The sequence below is a fragment of the Buteo buteo genome, chromosome 6, assembly GCF_964188355.1.
Source record: "Buteo buteo chromosome 6, bButBut1.hap1.1, whole genome shotgun sequence".
Classification (NCBI taxonomy): domain Eukaryota; kingdom Metazoa; phylum Chordata; class Aves; order Accipitriformes; family Accipitridae; genus Buteo; species Buteo buteo.
The window spans coordinates 13,225,704-13,245,329 of record NC_134176.1 but is presented as its reverse complement, the minus strand read 5'-3'; the positions used below and the strand labels follow the sequence as shown (position 1 = coordinate 13,245,329).

General features: G+C 49.6%; 1 protein-coding gene across 1 annotated transcript; it reads left to right on the top strand.

The window, feature by feature from the left end:
- The first annotated feature begins 11,422 nt into the window (after positions 1-11,422).
- On the top strand, positions 11,423-13,652 carry DIO3 (iodothyronine deiodinase 3). Its single transcript, XM_075031057.1, has one exon. It carries the CDS (start codon positions 12,224-12,226, stop codon positions 13,046-13,048), a length of 825 nt encoding a protein of 274 aa, XP_074887158.1. The 5' UTR covers positions 11,423-12,223; the 3' UTR covers positions 13,049-13,652.
- Positions 13,653-19,626: the final 5,974 nt, after the last annotated feature.

The window sequence follows — 19,626 nt, the reverse complement described above, 5'->3', positions numbered from 1 at the left end:
AAGCAACTTTAATTCTATACTAGAAAGCTCTCTATAAGAGAAAAAGTTGATTCCAGAACTTTTCAGAAAGAATATTTTCAATTTCTACAGTTCCCACAGCCAGGAAAAGAAGCACCTATTCAACTACAGTCTATAACAGTACTCATCATATCAGGTCATTTTGGGATACTTCTCTGCAGGTGTTTAACAGATTATAGCTTGCTTTCCTAATTGAAAAAATAATGCATCAAACACCAAATAAAGTAAATCATTTTTACACACAGAATGGAGGATAAATATTTTATAAAGTCCTTCTCTGACTGATTATAGCTTAGAAATGAGAAAAAGTTCCAAACACCTTCAGAAGTGATGCATTAAATGCGGGTGGCTGCATCACTTATTGCCACATGCTCAAATTCAATCATCTCCTGTCAAAGACCAAATGGCCAAAGTGATGGTGGAACCCACTAGTTAAGCAACATCTGTCCCAGTTCCCCAGATGAGATACTGCTCACCAAAACCAGGACAGCTCAGTATGGGACCTGTTCCTGTCTTCTCAGTATACACGCTCTTCCAGCTTGATTCCCCCATGAAATGGGGTCATGCCCATGGAGCATGCTAGGCCTAAGCTTGAGTGGTTTTGACGAGAGGTGACTATTACCACCAAAATATTCCCATTAAACCACACAGATCTAGGATCCCCCCCCTTCTTGCTTCTTAATTGTCACCATGACAATGTCAACACTTAAATCACCAGTACTGAACATATGCGAGATGTGGCCCAGTTTGTATCTCTTGGAGTTGTTGCCTAGACTGCTTTCAGATGCACTATTGCATTTGGTTTATATTTCTTAGGTTTTCTTTACAGCCAGAAAGCTGGAGAGAGGGGATGGGAATAAGAGAGCCCTTGTGGCATAGAGAAGATAGCAACATAACGCCCAGTTCTTCGGGTAACAGAAAAAAACTGCTTTAAAGGCCAGCTCCAAGGCCACTGTTGAAAGGGATGGATGTCACACCAAGAAGCCAGTGCTTGTTGCAGTATCTGTCTGGCGTCTCACTCGAGAAAGAGGAGCATGCTTTATTGCAATAGCTGGGGCCATCCGTATATAGGAAACACAGCAGAGTTAAACAAGGGGGAATGTTCCTAATAATGGAAATCTAAACCTTGAATATTGTAATACCTTTAATATTATGATACACTCTTAGTCTTAGTTTGGTCTAAGAGTAAGTATTTCATAAGCACAGTTGTACTGTTAAGCAAAGCCTTTTGAATTCTTTTAAAAGATGTTTACAGTAGTTAAAGAAATATCACATTTTAAAGGTACATTTCTAATGACATTCTGGCAAAACCTTAGCTGGAAACACTACCAGCACTATTTTGATAGCAAAAGTTGTGACAGTTTACATCAGCTAAGGTTATCTGCTGTCTGCTGATTATCATGATCAAACATCATTACAGGAATATGGTTAGCAGAAATGACATAGAAAACTGGGGTGCAAAAATTGGGAATGAGCTTATGAAATCTGTGAGTGTACAGAACAGGACTGGGCTATTTCACTGGAAGAACTGAATGACTTCAAGGACTGAAGCAGTACAAACAGGATGAAATCGAGAATTGTCCAGTTCAACTTCATGAAGCTGGCAGCAAAAAATACCACTATAAGCTGGGCACTTGCCAGCTGCACGTGGAGAAGAAAACTCTAGATGGTTCAGTCAAATTCAGGGTTAGCATAAGCCCCTGAAGAGAGGCAGCTATGGTAAACAAGTACAATTCAAAAACTCACAGGGTATTTCCAGCCGGTCATACATCACTGGAATACTGTGTAAAATTTAGGTCACCCCTTTCAAGGACAGACACAGCTGTGCTCCATATGGGGGAGATCCACAGCCACAGCCCTGTCACACGGCCCCCGAGCATGTGCCTGGGCTCCCATGTTTGTGTCTGGGAAATCCCATGCCACGCACCACATGAGCAGAAAATCCAGCCCGTGGGAAACATGAATGACACAGATGGGCAGCGAGCGCACAATCCGCCCGATGCTCTCCGGTTGCACTGGGCTCACCAAGATGGGTTGACTCTATGGAGCATTGACTGATACAACAGAGAGGCTCCAGAACTACTGTACAGAAACTTTTCATTTGTCCTTTGGGTTTCAGGTAGGTCCCAGCTGTATTGCACAGCACCGATCAAATAACATAGCACGTGTAGGGTACTCCCACCGTGTCCCCGACATGCCACGCTCATTGCCCAGGTGTTCAGCTGTCAAGCTGCATCTGTGTTTGTCCGTGACTTCCAGACGTCAACCAGACTGATGAGAATGACTGTGCTGAACCAGTGACCGTATGCTGTGCCAAGCAGCGCTAATGCAAGGAAGAGGAGAGGGTAGAGCCATCTCTTGTTCTCCAATTAATCTCTTCCTATATGATGCAGGAAAACGGACTTGACATGAAACAGGTGCAGAACGTTGCTTCTAGGAGGATCAGAGAAATGGAAAATCCATCTCGTGAGAAGAGACTGTGAGCACATCTGAATAAACAGGTGCAGACCAATGTGAGCCTCAGTTGGCCTCGTACTGGCCCAGAATCCACACAGACTGAATTAGCACGGTGCTAATGAAGACTCCAGCAGAACTCACCAGCTCAGGCTTAGCACTACACTGCCATAGCCCCACAGGCACCAGGAGAGGGCCAATTTGCATCCCAGCTCACTCAGGTCATTAGCAGAGAGAGCCTGAACCTGCCTGTCCCAGTCGGTGCCGATACGCCCCACAAGAGTTTGGCTTTTAGCCCCAGTGGAGTGGTGCCCAAGGGGATAGGACTGCCCTTGATGGTCTTAAAGGTCTTTTCAAACCTAAATGATTCTATGATTCTTTAACACGCGGAGAAAGGGGAGGCAGGAAAATTGCCTCAGCAAAGAGACAATGTTGGCACACGAACAAACAGTGTAAATCTTCCATAGATATATTTAAGCTGGAAACATGAATAATTCTAGCCATTATGGCAGCGAGATCCTAGAAGAGCTCTCGCAAGTAATGGGGGCAAAAATGTAACTAATTTTAAGATGATGCCTGATGTTCCTGAACAGATCTCTGTAACACAGAGGTGTCTGAAATACCGCTAGATGCCCTATAAGACCCCACCCCAAAAATCTCCGTTAGCTGTGAACTGCAAACCGAAATCCAATTAAAATCAGAAATTTAATTAAAAGCAGCACTTCTGAGCCGGCTCCTGGCAGGCACTACGCTGGTAAAAAGTGACAGCTGCTTCATTGGCAACGCAATGTCAACGACTGTAAAAGAGGCCAAGGAATAGGCACAGGCCACCACTGTGCAAGGACCACCCCACTTTGAAGAACGGTATTTGTAAGAAAGGCTTCAGAGCCTTTTATCTATGCTTTCATCAGCTAAGATACTTTACTCCTACTTTAATTTATATTTTGCTGCTGTCTTCCATTTTTTTGGCTCAGCGGGAGCATAATGCCAATTAAAATTAGTTAAGAAAGAAAATGTCAGTTTTTCCAAATACAACATAATTGTTCTGAAAAAAATGTTCCCTCAGTACCTAGTAAATCCAGGGTTTGTCTGCAATAACTATGCATTTCAGAACTCTTTCCCCTTTCTACCAGTAGGCTTAGATCACTTTGATCCATTTTATTTGCATATGTATTCCCCGCTTTGTATATGATTCCCATTGAAAAAAGGGGTTATTAATACCTTTTCTAAAAAAGCACCATTTTCTTGTTTTAAGAAATTCAAACTTGGTTTCAGGTAAGAACTAGTAGCAAGGGCTTAGTACTCTCATAAAATCAATTTTATTAAAATGTCAGAAATAAGAGTACAGTTGGATTCTGGGAAGCAGGTTTGCGCATATGTTAATATTCAGAGGCAATTTGTGGCCCTTAAATTAAGTTTCACAGAGGATGGTGGACTGCTCCAGGTATCCACAATAATTCACACACTGAGAAGAGTGAATTGGAACCCAAAATTTAATATCTCAGTTTAAAGTAACCATTTAATCTTTGGTGGCTTTTTTTCTGCCGGAGCTTCAGGTGGAAATGATGGGGCCTATGAAATGATGAGCTGTATCACACAGCTACGCTTGTCACAGTTTTTCCCTGTGAAGAGACTGTATTGCTTAGTCTAAGAATAACTTTAAAATTCACAGAAAGTAAGAACTGTTGAGCAGCTAAAAATAAAAAGTCATAGGAGGACGCGCTGTTAGGCATAAACATTAAGACCCTTTGAATCAACTTGAGCTGTTGAGCTAACCTAAACATTTTGGGTCAGATCCTGATCCCAGTGAATTCAAAATGATTTGTGGTGAGAATTAATGTTTCTCCTTTTACTTCTGTTTTCCAGCTAATGAGTATCAGATATAACATTGCAAGACTATTCTGTAAACAAAGTGCAAAATTAATCATTTTCAGAGGAACGTTTTATTCACAGTAGGCTGTGTAGGGAAGGAATTAAGCCTAAGTAAATAAACAATGAAGGTAAATACAAATACATAGAGAAAGTGAAAAGATTATCAGAAGATGCCATTTAAAAATTACTGGGTATATGATGAAAGCAAAATATACCACTTATGAGGAAAATTCAACGATTGAGTAAAATGCTGAGTAATTTCATCTAAGCATTAAATTATTTGCAGTTTCCTGCATAAAAGGAAAAAATAGAACAGAAATTCAGGCCCTTGTTACGCCAAAGATCTTTTCTTCATCCAAGAGCAGACAAGCTAGCAGGTTTACACAATTTTATGTCAATTAAAATATTCCATATAAACAATGCATACATGTCCAAACTAACTGCCTTCCGCTTCCAATTCTTTCTGGGCAAAGTTTGAGAAAGAAATACTGCATTGCAATATAAAATAAGCAAATTGCATCTATTTTGGAACAAGTGAAGAATTACATGCAGTTCAGATACATCAAAATTTTTCTATCTGGCTGCAGAGGCCTATTATTAGGATGTGTCAAACCTGTCCAGAAACTTCTTTCTACTATTGATAAACAAGCCACGCATTAAATTAGGAGATTAAGACATGTATTCCTTCCAGTTCTTATGTATGTTTGTCATTAACCCAAAGCAACATTGCCAAACCCCGACCACAAAAATAGTAAAAATAAATACCAAAGGTCTGGGAAGAGAAATCCTGAGGTCACAAAAAGAAGGTAACTTCAAGGGAGTATCCTGGAAATTAAGACTTATAAATCATCATGGGCTGAAAGAAACAAATTTCAGGAATTGCATAATGCCATTTTACATGGCTAAAAATAATAAGAGTTGTGGGGCAAATGCCAGGAAAAAAAAATCACTGGAAAACTTCACAAACATTTATGTTCAAAGAAAAGGCTTGAAGCAAGCAAGTTATTTGATGAGAGCCTAAGTGCACAGCGATGGTGCCTTCTAGCCTCCTGTTTGGCATGCCACTCGCTTTGAACGGGTCTGTCATGCTTAAAGCTATCATTTACACAAAACCAAACCACGTTAGGTATGTAATATACATTTTAGTGATGTTGGGGATAAAAGGTCAGTAGATTAATCATCTTCATTCTATATTCAAAAGTGGGCTGATACTGCTGCCTTTCTGGGTAAACTCCTCCATTCTTGCTAAAGTATTTGTTCCTCTGCTCTACGGCTTATTCAAAACTGTTAAACCACTACAGGATAAAACCATTATATTGTAGAAAATGAGAGTCACCTTGAAAAAGATTATCCTAGACATGATCCCTAAAGATTATTCCTGAATAAATGTTTTTTCAAATGCTATTTTTCCTGCCTTTCCCTCTGAGTCTGTTACAGATTGAAAATTCAGTGTGTATCGGTTCAGGCAGGGCATATGTAATTGCCTGAAAACCTGAGAATTCTTAAATGTTATTATTTTAAAATTCTTTATATTTTATTGCACTTGCTAAGGAAAATGAGATGATGGAAATCGCACCCTGAGTCTTCAGCCCTCCTTTTGTTTGTCATCATGCTACACGGCTTGGGCGAAATCCTGATCACAAGGAAGGCGCCGGGAGTTTTGCCACTGATCGCTCACGGCTTTCACCACACAAACCTCGGGGCTCTGAGGATCAGCCTGCGACAAAGACTGCCAGGCAGCAGTGAGACTCCCCCACGGCAAGGGAGCTCAAAGAAGTGGTGTTTCCTTTTCCTCAACAAAGCCTGGACCCAGTCTGTCAACTCAAAAGTATCCCCTTAACATTTTGAGAACATACCCTTGCCGTGCTGCCATTTAAAAGATGAAAAACTAACCTTAGTTATCAGCCTGCTGTTCTCACCTTTCTAAACAGTGTTAGTGGTTAGTGCATTGAAATTTGATGTCATATGCTGAAACAGACTCTGTTATAAAACACTGCATGTGGTGAATTTTGTTACAATCTTCTTAGAGGAGATTTAGATGCAAGCAAATTGCATCTCCTCATCCTCCTCTGCATCACACCTGAAACCGGTATGAACAAAGACAATGGAAGAAGTATTTTCTCTTTCTGCCAAGGACTTCATCTGTATTCAATGTGTATAAAGTTGCCACTTAAGTATAACTCTGTGGGGTTCCACTTCTGGACTAGTCTGTTGTCTTTGCTGCAGAGCAAACCATTCAGATGACTATAATTATACCGTACTACCAGGGGGTCCAGCCTGAGCTCTTGAGCCACAGCAGCTTTTGAGCTTGATGGGTAGCAGAGATGTGCTTGGCACGGGAGTTTCTGGATAATCTGATCTCCTACTGCTGGAGGAAGTGTGTTAGCAGCTGCTGCTGAAGTTGACATTGCTGGCTCTCCCCAGAAGCCAGCTGTGCACCCCATTCGGCTGCATTGCCCAGCAGGACCTTGTGACAGCCACTGTCATCTCCTGTACATCTCCTATATTCCTCCACTACACAAAAGGGTAAGACTACGTACATTTTCCTTTCAGTGAAGCTTGCTCAGGAAATTTCTGCTCTTAACACATTCTCACTACGCAGTCCCACCCAGGGGCAGTTTGATAATATTGCTACGGCAATCTGATGGGATGGTCCTGTTACCCCTGCCTTGGCCGCACGCTGTGGCCGTTCCTCTTGTGCCTTCTCTGAATCACACGTGATCATTTCCTTTTGTCATGAGCCAGTGTAGGGAACTAACCTGTCGGGAAATAACTCATTTTAATAAAGCCAAGCTTTTCTGCACTCTTAGTCCCTGAACCAGGTCATCTCGGGTCACCGCAGGATCACACAAGGAAGACACAGTACGGGCAGAAGTGAAGAAGGATTAATGGGGTGGAAAGTTGCACCTTTTGGCATTCATCAAGTTGCACCGTAAGTTGTGCTATTACGCACTGGTTTAGGGATCCTAAAATAAACTCAGTCACCAAAATCATCTGGGTTTAAAAACAGAATTCTTTAATCCAGAACCTTTTGGTAATCTAGTTTCTACTACAGCCTGACAGTCCGCTAGCACAACGGGGGCACTAGCGAGCAGCAGTGTGAAGGCAGGTGCAGAAACCCCTTAACACGTCAGGGGAAATGTACGCTTGGTCATGCTGCAAAACTTTGGTAGGTGGCTCACAAACTCAAGAAAATGTTGGTTTCCGCTTACTCCGAGTGAGACCTGAGTGTTGCACTAACAGACCTGTAGCTGTGGAATCAGTCCTCCCTCCAAATTAAATAATTCCTTCCCAGTTCAACCCGGAGTCTGCAAGAAGTGGGGAAAGAAAAATTTAAAAAGCTTCAGTGCAGGGAACCTCTTTGTCATATATGACATACTTGTCATGTATTTGAAGGTGAGAATGCCAGGGTGGGGTAGCTGAGTCAAAGTCCATGGCTCTGCTAGTGATTTTATAGACCAATTTGCAGCATGGCACTTTTTTTCTTTCAATTCTCAAAGCTACTCAAAGCATTGGCTAGGTGCTTGACTTTGCGTGGCTTTTTTCTGAGTCATATATATATTTAATAAAAAAAAGACAAACCAGGAGGGAGGAAAAGAAAAACAGTTGTCATCTACAAGTAGTGAAAGATTAAGAGGGATGTAGCTCCATGTACAGAATCCAGCTTACGGTAACTTTTTTCCAGTGGTGTCACTAGGAGCAAACAACTGCAAATGGAGTTTATCCACCTCCAGTTTCAGCAATATAACATTTAGCCACTTCTTACAGATACCAGACAGGTGAGTAATTTACCACTGCACTACTGCACCTCTCTGTAGTCGCTGGGTAACCACTTAACACGAGATGAAATTGTCCAGCTCTTATTTCAGGGACGGATCCAAACTTCAGCAAAGTCTTTTTTGTTTCCTTCACATAAAGTTCTGTTCTAACACATTAACAACATGTAGCTTAGAAGACATGAGAGGTGGAACTCTTCCAAAATACATTTAGTTTCCTGTCAGAAAGTATTGCGTGCCTTTGTGCAGGAAATTATAAAATAGAAAATAAACATGTAAATATACCATTTCAACACATCCTCTACATCAAAGCAGACCTGATGTTTTTAATTTCAGCTTTTTGAGGTTTTGTTTTTATAAGTTGCTAAATTTATTTTGTAGCTCCTGTTTATGAAAAGAACTTTAAGAGTTATAAATTACATTTATCAAATGAAGAAAAACTACAACTATAAAGTTCTCAAAAAAGGAAATAATGTGAACCCTGTATGTGCACCCGTGCGGACACACACACACACAAACTTATATATATTTAAGTTAGTGACTGCTGAACCACAGACCACATGCAGAAGAGTAAAAACCACCCATAACCAGATGTGCCACTGTAAAGCCCATATTTTAGGATATATTCTATGAAATCCTCAGTGCGCAGAAAGACGTAAGTTCCCACACTATTAGTAGCAGCGATATGGATTCCTAGAAAGACCAACTACCTTCACGTACCTAAAAATAATCCAAGATCCGACTGGGAGGTACGGCCCTTGTGAAGTAGAGAGAGGGTTTACCAGAGTGAAAACACATGATTTTGAAAACCATCCAGCATAACACAGGAGTGAGAACAGCAGCGACACGTCACTTCAAACCTCCCGAGAACCAAAGGGCTGCAGAAGGGATTCCACCCTTTCCCACGGAGTTTTGTATAAATATACGAGTGCTGTACTTTGACTGAACGCATCGGTGTGTGCCTTGTAGAGCCAAGCAGAGTGCTCTGAAACAGCGGCCTCAGGTTATACTTGAATTTTCCTATGGCAGGAAAGTGTAGCAGCGGGCCACTGGAGCAAAATGCTTCGGTTCTCTGCTCTATCCACAGCTGAATAGGAAACCCCAATTCAGAAGTTCCCTTCAAGCTGTTTCCAGGGAATGGAGAACAAATAATTTCCAAAGTCCCTATCCAGCTACAAATAAGCTATATAAGACCAAATACTTTGTTTTACCTCGGAATATCTCTCACTGATCTAGTAGAGCAAAGTTTGTTGATATTCAGGGTTGCAAACCCATCTGTTTACTTAGGCTTTTGTCTGTCAGCATAGTTTGAAGAGGTTGCTTTGAGAGATCAATTTTTTTTCCTGGGGGTTTCTTCAGAGCTACCACAATTTGTTATTGCGTCTGTTTAGAGGCTTTAATTTGTGGTTTTCAAGATTGCATAACTGCACAGAGAGGTGGTGAGAGGCCCACATGAAGAGTTCAAAATAAGTTTGACAATATAGTAAATATCTACTCAGTGATTTTCCCTGGACTGTGCACCACAGAATGCCAAAAAAGTTATTAATCAGGCTAGTGTATGAACATGACTTTATGAGGACTGGAGCACACATTTCCATTCAGATGCTAAAACGATGAATTCCCTTCACTTGCTGTTGACACCAACTAAAGATGATGCACTGGGGGGCTGCAAAGCAGGCGCCTGGTTAGATTGCTCTAAAACAGCCTATTTCGAACCAGATAAAGAAAAAATAAAATGAGATTTTAATTTTGTCTTTTATTTAGAGTTCTCGTAATAAGTTACATAAAAATGAAGTAAGCTGCCTAGACTCCCATGAGGAGGCTCAGCATTAATTTTTCCGTTTTGCAGATGTTAGACGGGAGGCACAGAGACATGCACAGTTACATTTGGAGAAGCGCCGGCTGTGTCCAGGGGGAGTTGCAGGTCCTCGGGGCCTCTGGGAATCTGCAGCCAAAGACCTGGCATCGGCCACAGGCAGAAAAATGGGGCCCTGAGGACCCATACGCACATTGAATGCTTGGGTCGTGCGTCCCCAGAGTCGGTGCGGCAGGCACCTGGGTGAGCGGCAGCTGTAGCAGCAGCTCAGGGATGCATGAGTCGCTTTTGTGTAGCAGCGCTCAGCATTTTGGACAACTAGTACCCCTTTCTGAAGAAGCTGGTGAAGAAATGATGTGCACGCTGCAAGCTGGGCACCCTGCATCAATGGAACGGCAAGGTTGCGAGCAGAGTTGGCGCATTTTGTCTAGCTAGGGCTGGGCTGTGTATCTACACCAAAGTAGATTTAAGCTCCGTACCGCTGGGACAGGTCTCCATCTAGTCCAGCAAGAAGGAATTTACAGGCCATCAATTCCTCCTGACTGGGTGAAGACTGGTGGTGGCCAGTCTGTGCTCAGCTCCACGAACTGCAAGCGCTTTGCTACTGAAGAACAACCCACCCAACCTAAAACCAGCCCTTGCATGTCGCTCAGTGGGCAGAACAGAGGTCTACCTGACCACGTCCCTGAGGTGACACTTGAGCCACCTGTTTAAGGACTTTGCTAGACCTACTCACGTAAGAAGCTCGTGTTTATACTTCACTCAACAACAGAAAAAAAATATCGCTGGCTCCTTCTGGGTCGCCGTAAAGGAGCATCTGCCCCGACGTACGGCTCACCTGGATGCAGCAGGACCCCCAGCGAACAAGGGGACATGGTGGGGGCAGCGCTCTCCCGCCGCCTCCACCGCCCCGCTGCCCACCCGTCGTGGCAGCCCGCAGCACCGGCCGGGCCCCAGCCCCGCGAAGGAAGTGCGGTCACGGCTGAGCTGGCAGGAGAACCCCGGGTGACACAGGCCCCGGGTGCGACCCCGGGACGAGACGAGAGGAGACGACATTCCCCGAGGATGCGGGGGCCGCCCCGACCAGGCCGGCGTCGAGCGCGGGCCAAGGCCGCCTCAGCAGCGCGGCCGGGCCGGGCCGCGCCTTCACACCCCGGCGCACACCCGCCGCCCCGGGGCCTGCCCGCCCCGCGCAGCCTCCTGCGGCCCCGGGGCTCCCCGCCGTGGCCCTCATTCCCTTGGGGGAGGCAGGCGGCCCCCCACCTCCGACTCGGGGGCCGGGGGGGGGACGCCGCCCCTCCGCCTCGGGGGCCGGGGCAAGCCGGCGGGGGAGCGCGCACGCCGCCGGGCCGGGGGACGGCAGGGCCCCGCGGCTCCCCGCCGCCTCAGCCGCCGCCGCGGCGGCTTCTCGGGCAACAGCTACCCCTAGCGGCCGGAGCGCCGCCCCGCGCCCCTCCTCCGCCGCGGGGCAGCGCCCGCCGGCCCGCGCCCACCTGGCACCCCCCCCTCCGCCCCGCTCCCCGCCGCCGCCGCCGGGGCGCGGGCCGCCCGCCGCCAGGAGCGGGGGTGGCGGCGGTCCGGGGCGGCGGCGGCGGCCGCCGGCCGTCCCGCCGCCGCGGCGGGAGGATGCGGGCGCGGCGGTTGCGCGGGTTCGAGCCCCGGGTGCCCCCGCGGCGCCGGGGCGTGTGGCGGGGCGGAGGGCCGTGCCCAGGGGCGAGCGGGCTGGCGGGGCGGGGAGGGGAGGGACGCGGCGCGGGCGGCCCGTCCCTGTCACCTGCGGGCGCTGCCGGGACGGCCCCGGCCCCCGCGGCCGCTGCCGCCGCCGCTCCGGCCCCGCGCTCGCACAAGCCCCTGCGGAGCCGGGCCGGGCCGGGCCGGGCCGGGGGGCGGGCTGCGCCTGTTGCATTGTCCTTGGCGGGGCTGTTTGTGAGCGCCTGCCGCTATCTGCGGCCGGGGACCCCGGCGGTGCCCTATCTCGGACTCTCTGCTGGTGCCTGATAGCGGCTGCTCCCTGCTTCGTTGCACGTCCCTCGCAAGCTCCCGCCGGGGCTCTCTCCCCTTTTGTCTGTGTATTTTTAGGTCATTAGAGTGGAGGGGTAGGTAATCCCCAGGCTCAAGTTCCAGAGGGGCGGGTTCTGGCCGGAGGTGGAGTCACTTTTCATTTAAATCCCTGACTATAAAATGGGCTTAAAGAGAAGCGGGATCTCAGCTGTGCTGCACAGACCCCGGCAAGCAGGGTGCGTGGGGGCCCCCAGGCAGGCAGCGCCCTGCAGCACAAGCCGCTGCGATGCTCCACTCCCTTGGCGTTCACACCTTGCAGCTGCTCACCCAGGCGGCCGCCTGCATCCTCCTCTTCCCCCGCTTCCTGCTCACCGCCGTGATGCTCTGGCTCCTGGATTTTCTGTGCATTAGGAAGAAGATGCTGGTGATGCCCACGGCGGAGGAGGCGGCCGGCGCCAGCGAGGGGCCGCCCCCCGACGACCCCCCGGTCTGCGTGTCCGACTCCAACCGCATGTTCACGCTGGAGTCGCTGAAAGCCGTGTGGCACGGGCAGAAGCTGGACTTCTTCAAGTCGGCGCACGTGGGCTCCTTAGCCCCCAACCCCGAGGTGATCCAGCTGGACGGCCAGAAGAGGCTCCGCATCCTGGACTTCGCCCGCGGCAAGAGACCCCTCATCCTCAACTTCGGCAGCTGCACCTGACCCCCGTTCATGGCCCGCCTGAGGTCCTTCCAGCGCCTGGCCGCGCACTTCGTGGACATTGCTGACTTCCTGCTGGTGTACATCGAAGAAGCACACCCCTCCGACGGCTGGGTCAGCTCGGACGCAGCCTACAACATCCCCAAGCACCAGTGCCTCCAGGACAGGCTGCGGGCAGCTCAGCTGATGAGGGAAGGGGCGCCCGATTGCCCCCTGGCCGTGGACACCATGGACAATGCTTCCAGCGCCGCCTACGGCGCCTACTTCGAGAGGCTCTACATCATCCAGGAGGAGAAGGTGATGTACCAGGGAGGCAGAGGACCAGAGGGCTACAAGATCTCGGAGCTGAGGAGCTGGCTAGACCAGTACAAAACCCGGCTCCAGAGCCCCAGCACGGTGGTCATCCAAGTGTAAAAAGGACCTGGCAAGAAGTGCAGGGGTGGAGAGTCGAGGGGAGGGCAGGAGGAGAGGTGGGGAGGGAGAAGGCGCTGCGACGCGGATGGCAGGAGCTGTCTTCCCCCGGGGACACGCGAAGGAGGCTGCTGTGCGAGCTTTCGAGCAAGATGTGCCATAGTCCTTTCTCTATTCAAATCATGTTGATTTGCCAGCCACGCTCTGTCAATACTGTATTTCCATGTGCGTTTTGTAAATAACTCTTTTTTTTTTTTTTTTTTTGAGAAGCGTTTACTATTTTTTAAGGAGGCTCTCTTCCTACGGGATCTGTTCCCAGCTGCGTGTGTGCGCGGGTGTGTGTCTGAAAAGTTGTGTACAAGTGCTCCGTGCTGCTTAGCAAGTGCTAACTGGGATTTCTAGTATTTCTTTGTGATGACCGATTTTGAAATGGGTTTCTCTAATGCCAGGAAATCGCGTCTGATGTTGTCAAGTACTAGAACTGCCAGTAGCCAGAGCTGAACGGAATGTCCTATTTATGTGTGTGGGGGGGTGGGTTTGTAAGACGTTCGTTCACCTTTTTTTTTTTTAATGAATTTTTTTAAATAATAAAGGTTGAGTAAATACACGTCTAACCTTGACTGTCTCTCTCCATCTTCAGACCGCCTCATTCGCTTTCCCTTTTGCCTACCTCGCAGTACCCTCCCCGCAGCCGAGAAGGGGAAGGCGAAGCGGCAGGCGGCAGAGGATGCGCTGCTGGGGGCTCGGGGGCGGCGAAGCCGCTGCCGCGCCCGGCGACGGGCTCTCGCTCGGCTGCGGCAGGAGCGCGCACCGCCCGCCACCCGGAGGAGAAGGCGGTGGTGGGGTGGGGTGGGGGGGTGGTACTGGGCGTCCCCAAGGGGAAATCCAAACCTCCGGGGCTCTCCTAGAGACCGGCCGGGAGGACTGTCCGCTCCCTCTCTCACCCCGGCCAGCCGCCCCCGGGGCTGAGCCCTGGGAGGGCGAAGGTGCACGGCAGGCCGGCGCCGCGCAAAGCAAGTGAATCCCGGCCAAAAAAACAGGCGGGGGAGAGCCGTGCCGGCCGGCAGAGCCGCCCCGCCGAGGACGCCCCGTCGCGGGCGCGCAGGCGGTGCCGGAGCCCGGCCGGGGCAGCGCGACCCGCACCTGCGGCGAGCGACGGCGGCTGCGGGGCTCGGGCGGGAGGGCAGCGCCCAGCCCGGCGGTGCGAGGCTCACCGTACCCTCCCCGGGGGCCGGCAGCTGCGTTTCAAAGGGTGCGAGGTGCCGGAGCTGCCCCCCCCCCCCGCCCCGGAGCCCGACAGGTGAAGCCGGGCGTGGAGAGCATCCCGCAACCCCCGCAGGAGCTGTGCAAACCCGCCCAGAAACCGCGGGTCTTTAAGCACCTCCCGCGGTGCCTCTGATCGCCTCCTTGTCCTTGACAGCAGCGGGACGAGGCGCCCGGGCTGTTCAGCCCCTGACTAAGTTTTGGAGGGGGGTGCACCGCCCGAGGGTAAGGCAAGCCGGGGACGCCGCTCTCCGCAGCTGGGGGACCGAGTCGCGCCCGCAGCGCTAAGCTAAACCTGCGGAAAGCTGTGTGTAAGGGCGTTACAGCCCCTCTCTTGTCCGTGACAATGTCCCTCTGTCCCCGCAGCCTCCCTGTCCCTCAACGTCCGCCGTTTAGACCAGCCCGCGTAACCGCTCCCGCCGCTACCCCGCAAGGAAAGAGGCACCGGGCGGTCTCTGGCAGCCAAGCCAGCGGCTCCGACCCTGCTCCTCGGTCCCCTGCCCTCGGCGGGAGCGCAGCGCCCCTGGAAAGGGGGCCACTTGGGCTGAGGTGTCGAAAGATGAGGCTCAGGTGCCCGCTTCGGGCTTCCCGACCCGTCTGGCCGGCGCAGCCCTGCTCTGCCGGCCCCTAACACCCTTCAGCGCTTCACCTTTCCGCTGCCCCCCACGAGCGGGCGCCCGGCCGGCCTCCCGCGGCACCGGGCTCGGGGCTGCACCGGCTCCGCCCGCCTCGGACGCCTCCGGTGATGCTGGGGCGGCGGGGCGAGAGGCCGAGGTGGTCTCGCTTCCCCCGGTTGCGGGGTCGGGCGCTAAGCCCAGGGCCCTCGACGAAGCCCCGGGGCGGAGGGGGAACCTCCGCGGCAGCCCCAGCAGGGCGGGCAGCGGCAGGACATCCCCCCCCCCCACCGCTCCTCCCGGCGAGGGGCAGCGCCCGCCCGGGCACGGCAGAAGTGTCAGCGCCCGAGCCGCTCCCGTGCCTCTCGCCTGGTGCACGGGCGCGTCAGCCTCGGCTCCCTCCCCGCCGCCCCACGCGGGACGAGCGAGCGCTTTTCCGCGCTCCCAGGCGCCCGAGCATCAGCGAACGCGGCTGCCTCTCGCCCAGGGCCGCCGACGCCCCCCCCCCCGCCCCGCTCCCTCCGAACGCCGTTCCCCACACGGGAGGAACCGTAGTCATGCTGGCACATCCAAGGAGGAGGGGGGAGGCGGCGAGGCAGGCGCCCACACCGGGCTCCAGAGACCAGGTGAAGGGGCCGCTCCCCTGCCGGGCCCGGCCGGGGGGCGGCCGCGGGGGGGGGCAGCCCGCCCGCCGCCGCTGCCCTGCTGCCCACCGGCGCCCAGCGCAGCCGGGCCCCCGCCGCCCCCCCCTCCCCGGCCGTTCCCAGCCCCACCCGGTTCCTGCCGCGAAAACCAAAGGTAGAGGAGCTCTCGCAAACCCGCGCAGCGGCGGCTCTTCCCTCCGGAGGCCGCCGGGAAGGACTCCCCTCAGGTAGCCTTACGGGAAGGGCGCTGGGTGCCCCCCCCCCCTCCGCCGCCCGCAGCCGCCGGGCGGGGCCGGTCCCACCCCGCGCCCCCCTCTCCTCCGCCCCCCGCTCCCCCGAGCGCAGGCGGCGGCGAAGCCCCGTGCGGAGCCGGGGCACTTGGTAGGGCTAAGGTGGGCTCCCAGAGGGGTGAGAAGGCCGGAGCCGAGGGCGGCCGGCGGGTGTCAGAGCCCCTGCGGCTCCGCGCCCGCCCTGGGAGCCGGCACCGGGTGAGCAGAGGTTGCCCGGGCTGCAGGGGCAGCCGCTATCCACGCCATTACGTGGTTTGGGTTCTCCCCCCCCCCCCCCCAACTTGGTTTTCCTTACTTTACAGTAAAGCCCTTCTTTGCTTTCTCACCTCGTTATCTCTTTTTTTCTTGGCCGCTTTTGGCACGCTTTAGTTGTAATCCGAAGTTACGGGCAACCCCCGGGCACGTCCCCGTCGTCGTCCCCCACCCCCCGGCCCGGCCCCGAGGGCATTTTCCGGTCATACAGACAGAAATGATCACTGTCCTTACTTGGGTTTTAATAGTTACAGAAACAGCCTCGTCTTTACTTTCTCCTACTAGCGGATTTTGGTCAAAGGCTATCGGAGGTCAGGATTTATTTTTTTTTTCCCCCTCTAAATAAGTCAGCTTTCTAAAGCTACATTCCTCCTTTAAACCGAACACAGAGCCCTTATTTATCACTTTCTCTTTAATCAGCAGCCGAAGAAAAAATTGCTGTGAATGCCCGGAATCCCTGAAAGAGATCACACTTTTCCTTTGCACAAATCAAAGTTATCTGCTCCTATTATATCCTCCACTTAAAAAGAATCATAAGCCTCCATCCCACTGAGCTTTCTCTGGGATACTTGTTTAGCACAGATGAGAACAATATGCTTTACATCTAAAGAGCCCAGGTGTCAGAAGCCTCTCCGGCTGATACAGAGTATTGAGAAACGTCCTATCTTTAAAACGCATTTTTACTGCCTTTCCACCTCTGTAGTGCATGAGAAACAGAAGTCAGAGAGCAGCGAAGAGATTTATCAGAGAGACATCTGAGCAGTGATTACGTGTTCTGTCAATAATTAATTGAAATATGTCCTCAGCATAATTACACACAGCCCTCTAGCCGGGAGGGGAAAAGAAAGAAGGAAGTTGTGGTGTGGTCGGAGGGGGATCTCAGGACATGGTTCCAGTCATTAAAAATGTGATGTAACATTGCAATCTGGTGTATTCTGAGGCACAAATGGGGAAACACAAACGAAACCAACTACTAAAATATTATTTGCTTTACAGCAGGGAGACAGCAAAAGCACTTGCTTTCATTAGTTGTTTTCATTCCTACTTTCTGCTGGGGATTTAAAGGTTTCTTATGATGAACAGACCAGAGGTCTTACTCATTTAATCTATAAGCTATGTGTTGTAGGTTTTGTACTGTTCACCACATAGTGACTAAATTTGATGTTTCTGATGTTTGAAATAAAAATTAAAATCACCCTGGAAATTAAAATCAGTCCAGCAAAGCATCATATATCCAACACAAATCTAGAAATGACACATTCAAAGAATCTTGCGAGCAAATTCTTACTCTGACACTAATTTTTCTGTACTTCTTCCAGTCATAAGGGAGATCATCATATCATTATTAATTTATTATTTACTAAGAGCTGTTAGAGTGCTCTTTTGGTATACAAATGCAAGAAAACAAAGGGCTTGATTCAGTTCTCGCACAAGTTTTACACTGGTGTAACTTCAATGACACGGGTGTAGTCACTTCAGAACCACCTGGGTGTAATTATGATCAAAATCTGGGCTATTGCACTTCCTTTGCTTTTCTAATGGTTCAAAACCTCTATTTTTCTACAGCATGCTGCGGAAGACAGACAGCTGTTTGAATACAGAGCTCAAAAATCATTCTCAAGTTCCTCCTCACTGACAGTGCCAGTGTCCTAAAGCCTGCCAGAACTTAGTCACGTCAGCACATTTCCTCGCCGTTCTGCACCCTCCCTACAGCCCGGGAGTTGTAAACCCCATCGATATGTGTTCCCTTCCACTTGTTAAGGCACATCCTCTCGGTGTCTTGAGCTTTAGATCAGGTAGCTTTTCACTTTTAAGCATCCAGCTGCCAAAAGGAATTTGACACCTGCTTCCTTCTTTGCAAATTTCCCTTTTCAGACAAATTCTTGATGATGCCTCTTGAAAGGGGGTTCATTTATGACCTCCGCTTAATTGACTACTCCATGTATTTCTCCACCTCTTGGCCTTCCACCTGCTTCTTCAGAGATTTTGGAAGTGGTATACAGTGGCAAATGCACTAACAATCAATGGCCAAAACCATCTTAACTAGAATGGTAAGCACTATTCAATCCTTCCTGTGTGAAAATACATTACAGTACAAGGTTAAAATCCTTCAGCTAATATGTTTTGTGTAAGAATCCTTCTCAGGGTATAATGCTTGTGCTCACAAAAGTAAGGATCCCTCAGTCCGGTCCATGGAGTTCCTGTGCCCATCAAACTTAGAAGATCAGGCCTATCTGATGTTTCCTCTCTCTTTTCCAAGTTAATAGATCCTTCCTGACTTTTCTGATGGAAGCATTTGCTGCCATTTCCTATCAACTAATAAGTATCCTCCATCTTGAAATGACCTTTAGGACATGGCCAGGTGGGGTAAGGTAGTTCAACCTCCTACACATCGCTCCCCCAGTGCCCAAAATCACCCTGACACAGAGGCAATCCCTGAATGTTGGATAAAGACAACATCTAAGAGCTGCAATTCTTACTGGAGACATTCAAGGATGAATTGGCACATGGACCCTGGCAGAAGGGGATCCCATTATCCATTATAGAGTAATGGCCACTATAATAAATGATAAACAGATTTAAATTTTACTGAAACCCCTACCAATGAGGCTAAGGACCATGGCAAAGCTTTCTATCTCTTCTGTCCATCTTCTTCCTCTCACCTTCTTAGGCTTATAAAGCAACTAGTGCTTGAGCATTCTGCATTTGACCAGACTTTCACAAGGCACCCTGAGTGGGATTTTTAGGGTCATATTTCTATTTGCTTGGTGGGTCTTGCTTTTCCCGCCTAAAGAGTCAGTCAGGATGTACATTCCTTGCAGTAGCCAAAATTCAGTATACTTATTTAAGCACTCCAGGTTACCAGGCACAATTCCTCAAATTATGTGCCAAACTGTGAAATTTAAACAAGGTGCCACAGCACAGAACCTCACTTTAATTATCATAAACTTGAAAAAATTTTGCGTTGAAACATCTTTGAGAGCTTTCTCAGAGCTCATATAACTTCATAAGCATAATTATGCCAAAGACATAGTGCCAAAGACCTGATAGTGGAAATAATTTCTAAGAACAAAAATCATTACATAACCTAAGGATAAATTTTTAAACATACTTTTATGAAAAATTATATTTTATTAAGTTATAAATAAAATCTAAAGGTATATGTTATGACTTTTTAAAATTGTTATAAGGGAAGTGACCCTTATAAAAACTATGGGACTGGGCTGAAGAAATTCTGGAAGTTGCACAATTCAATGCAAGAAAGAAAAAATTTTTAGCTATTTGATCACTTACCATTTGTGATGAAGGACAACCAGGAAAGAATGGGGCGCAAGGCTGCTGTCAACCGGATTTGCAGCACATGGACATAGAGAACATACTGTGCTACTAACACACAGACACATGCACACAATTGCAAACAGAGATCAAAATTAGTCCAAAGTGGTTTTGGAACATTGGAAAGGGAGAGGCAGGGAGTTGTGCATTTTATAGAGTGAAGTATTTATTTCAAAAAGTGA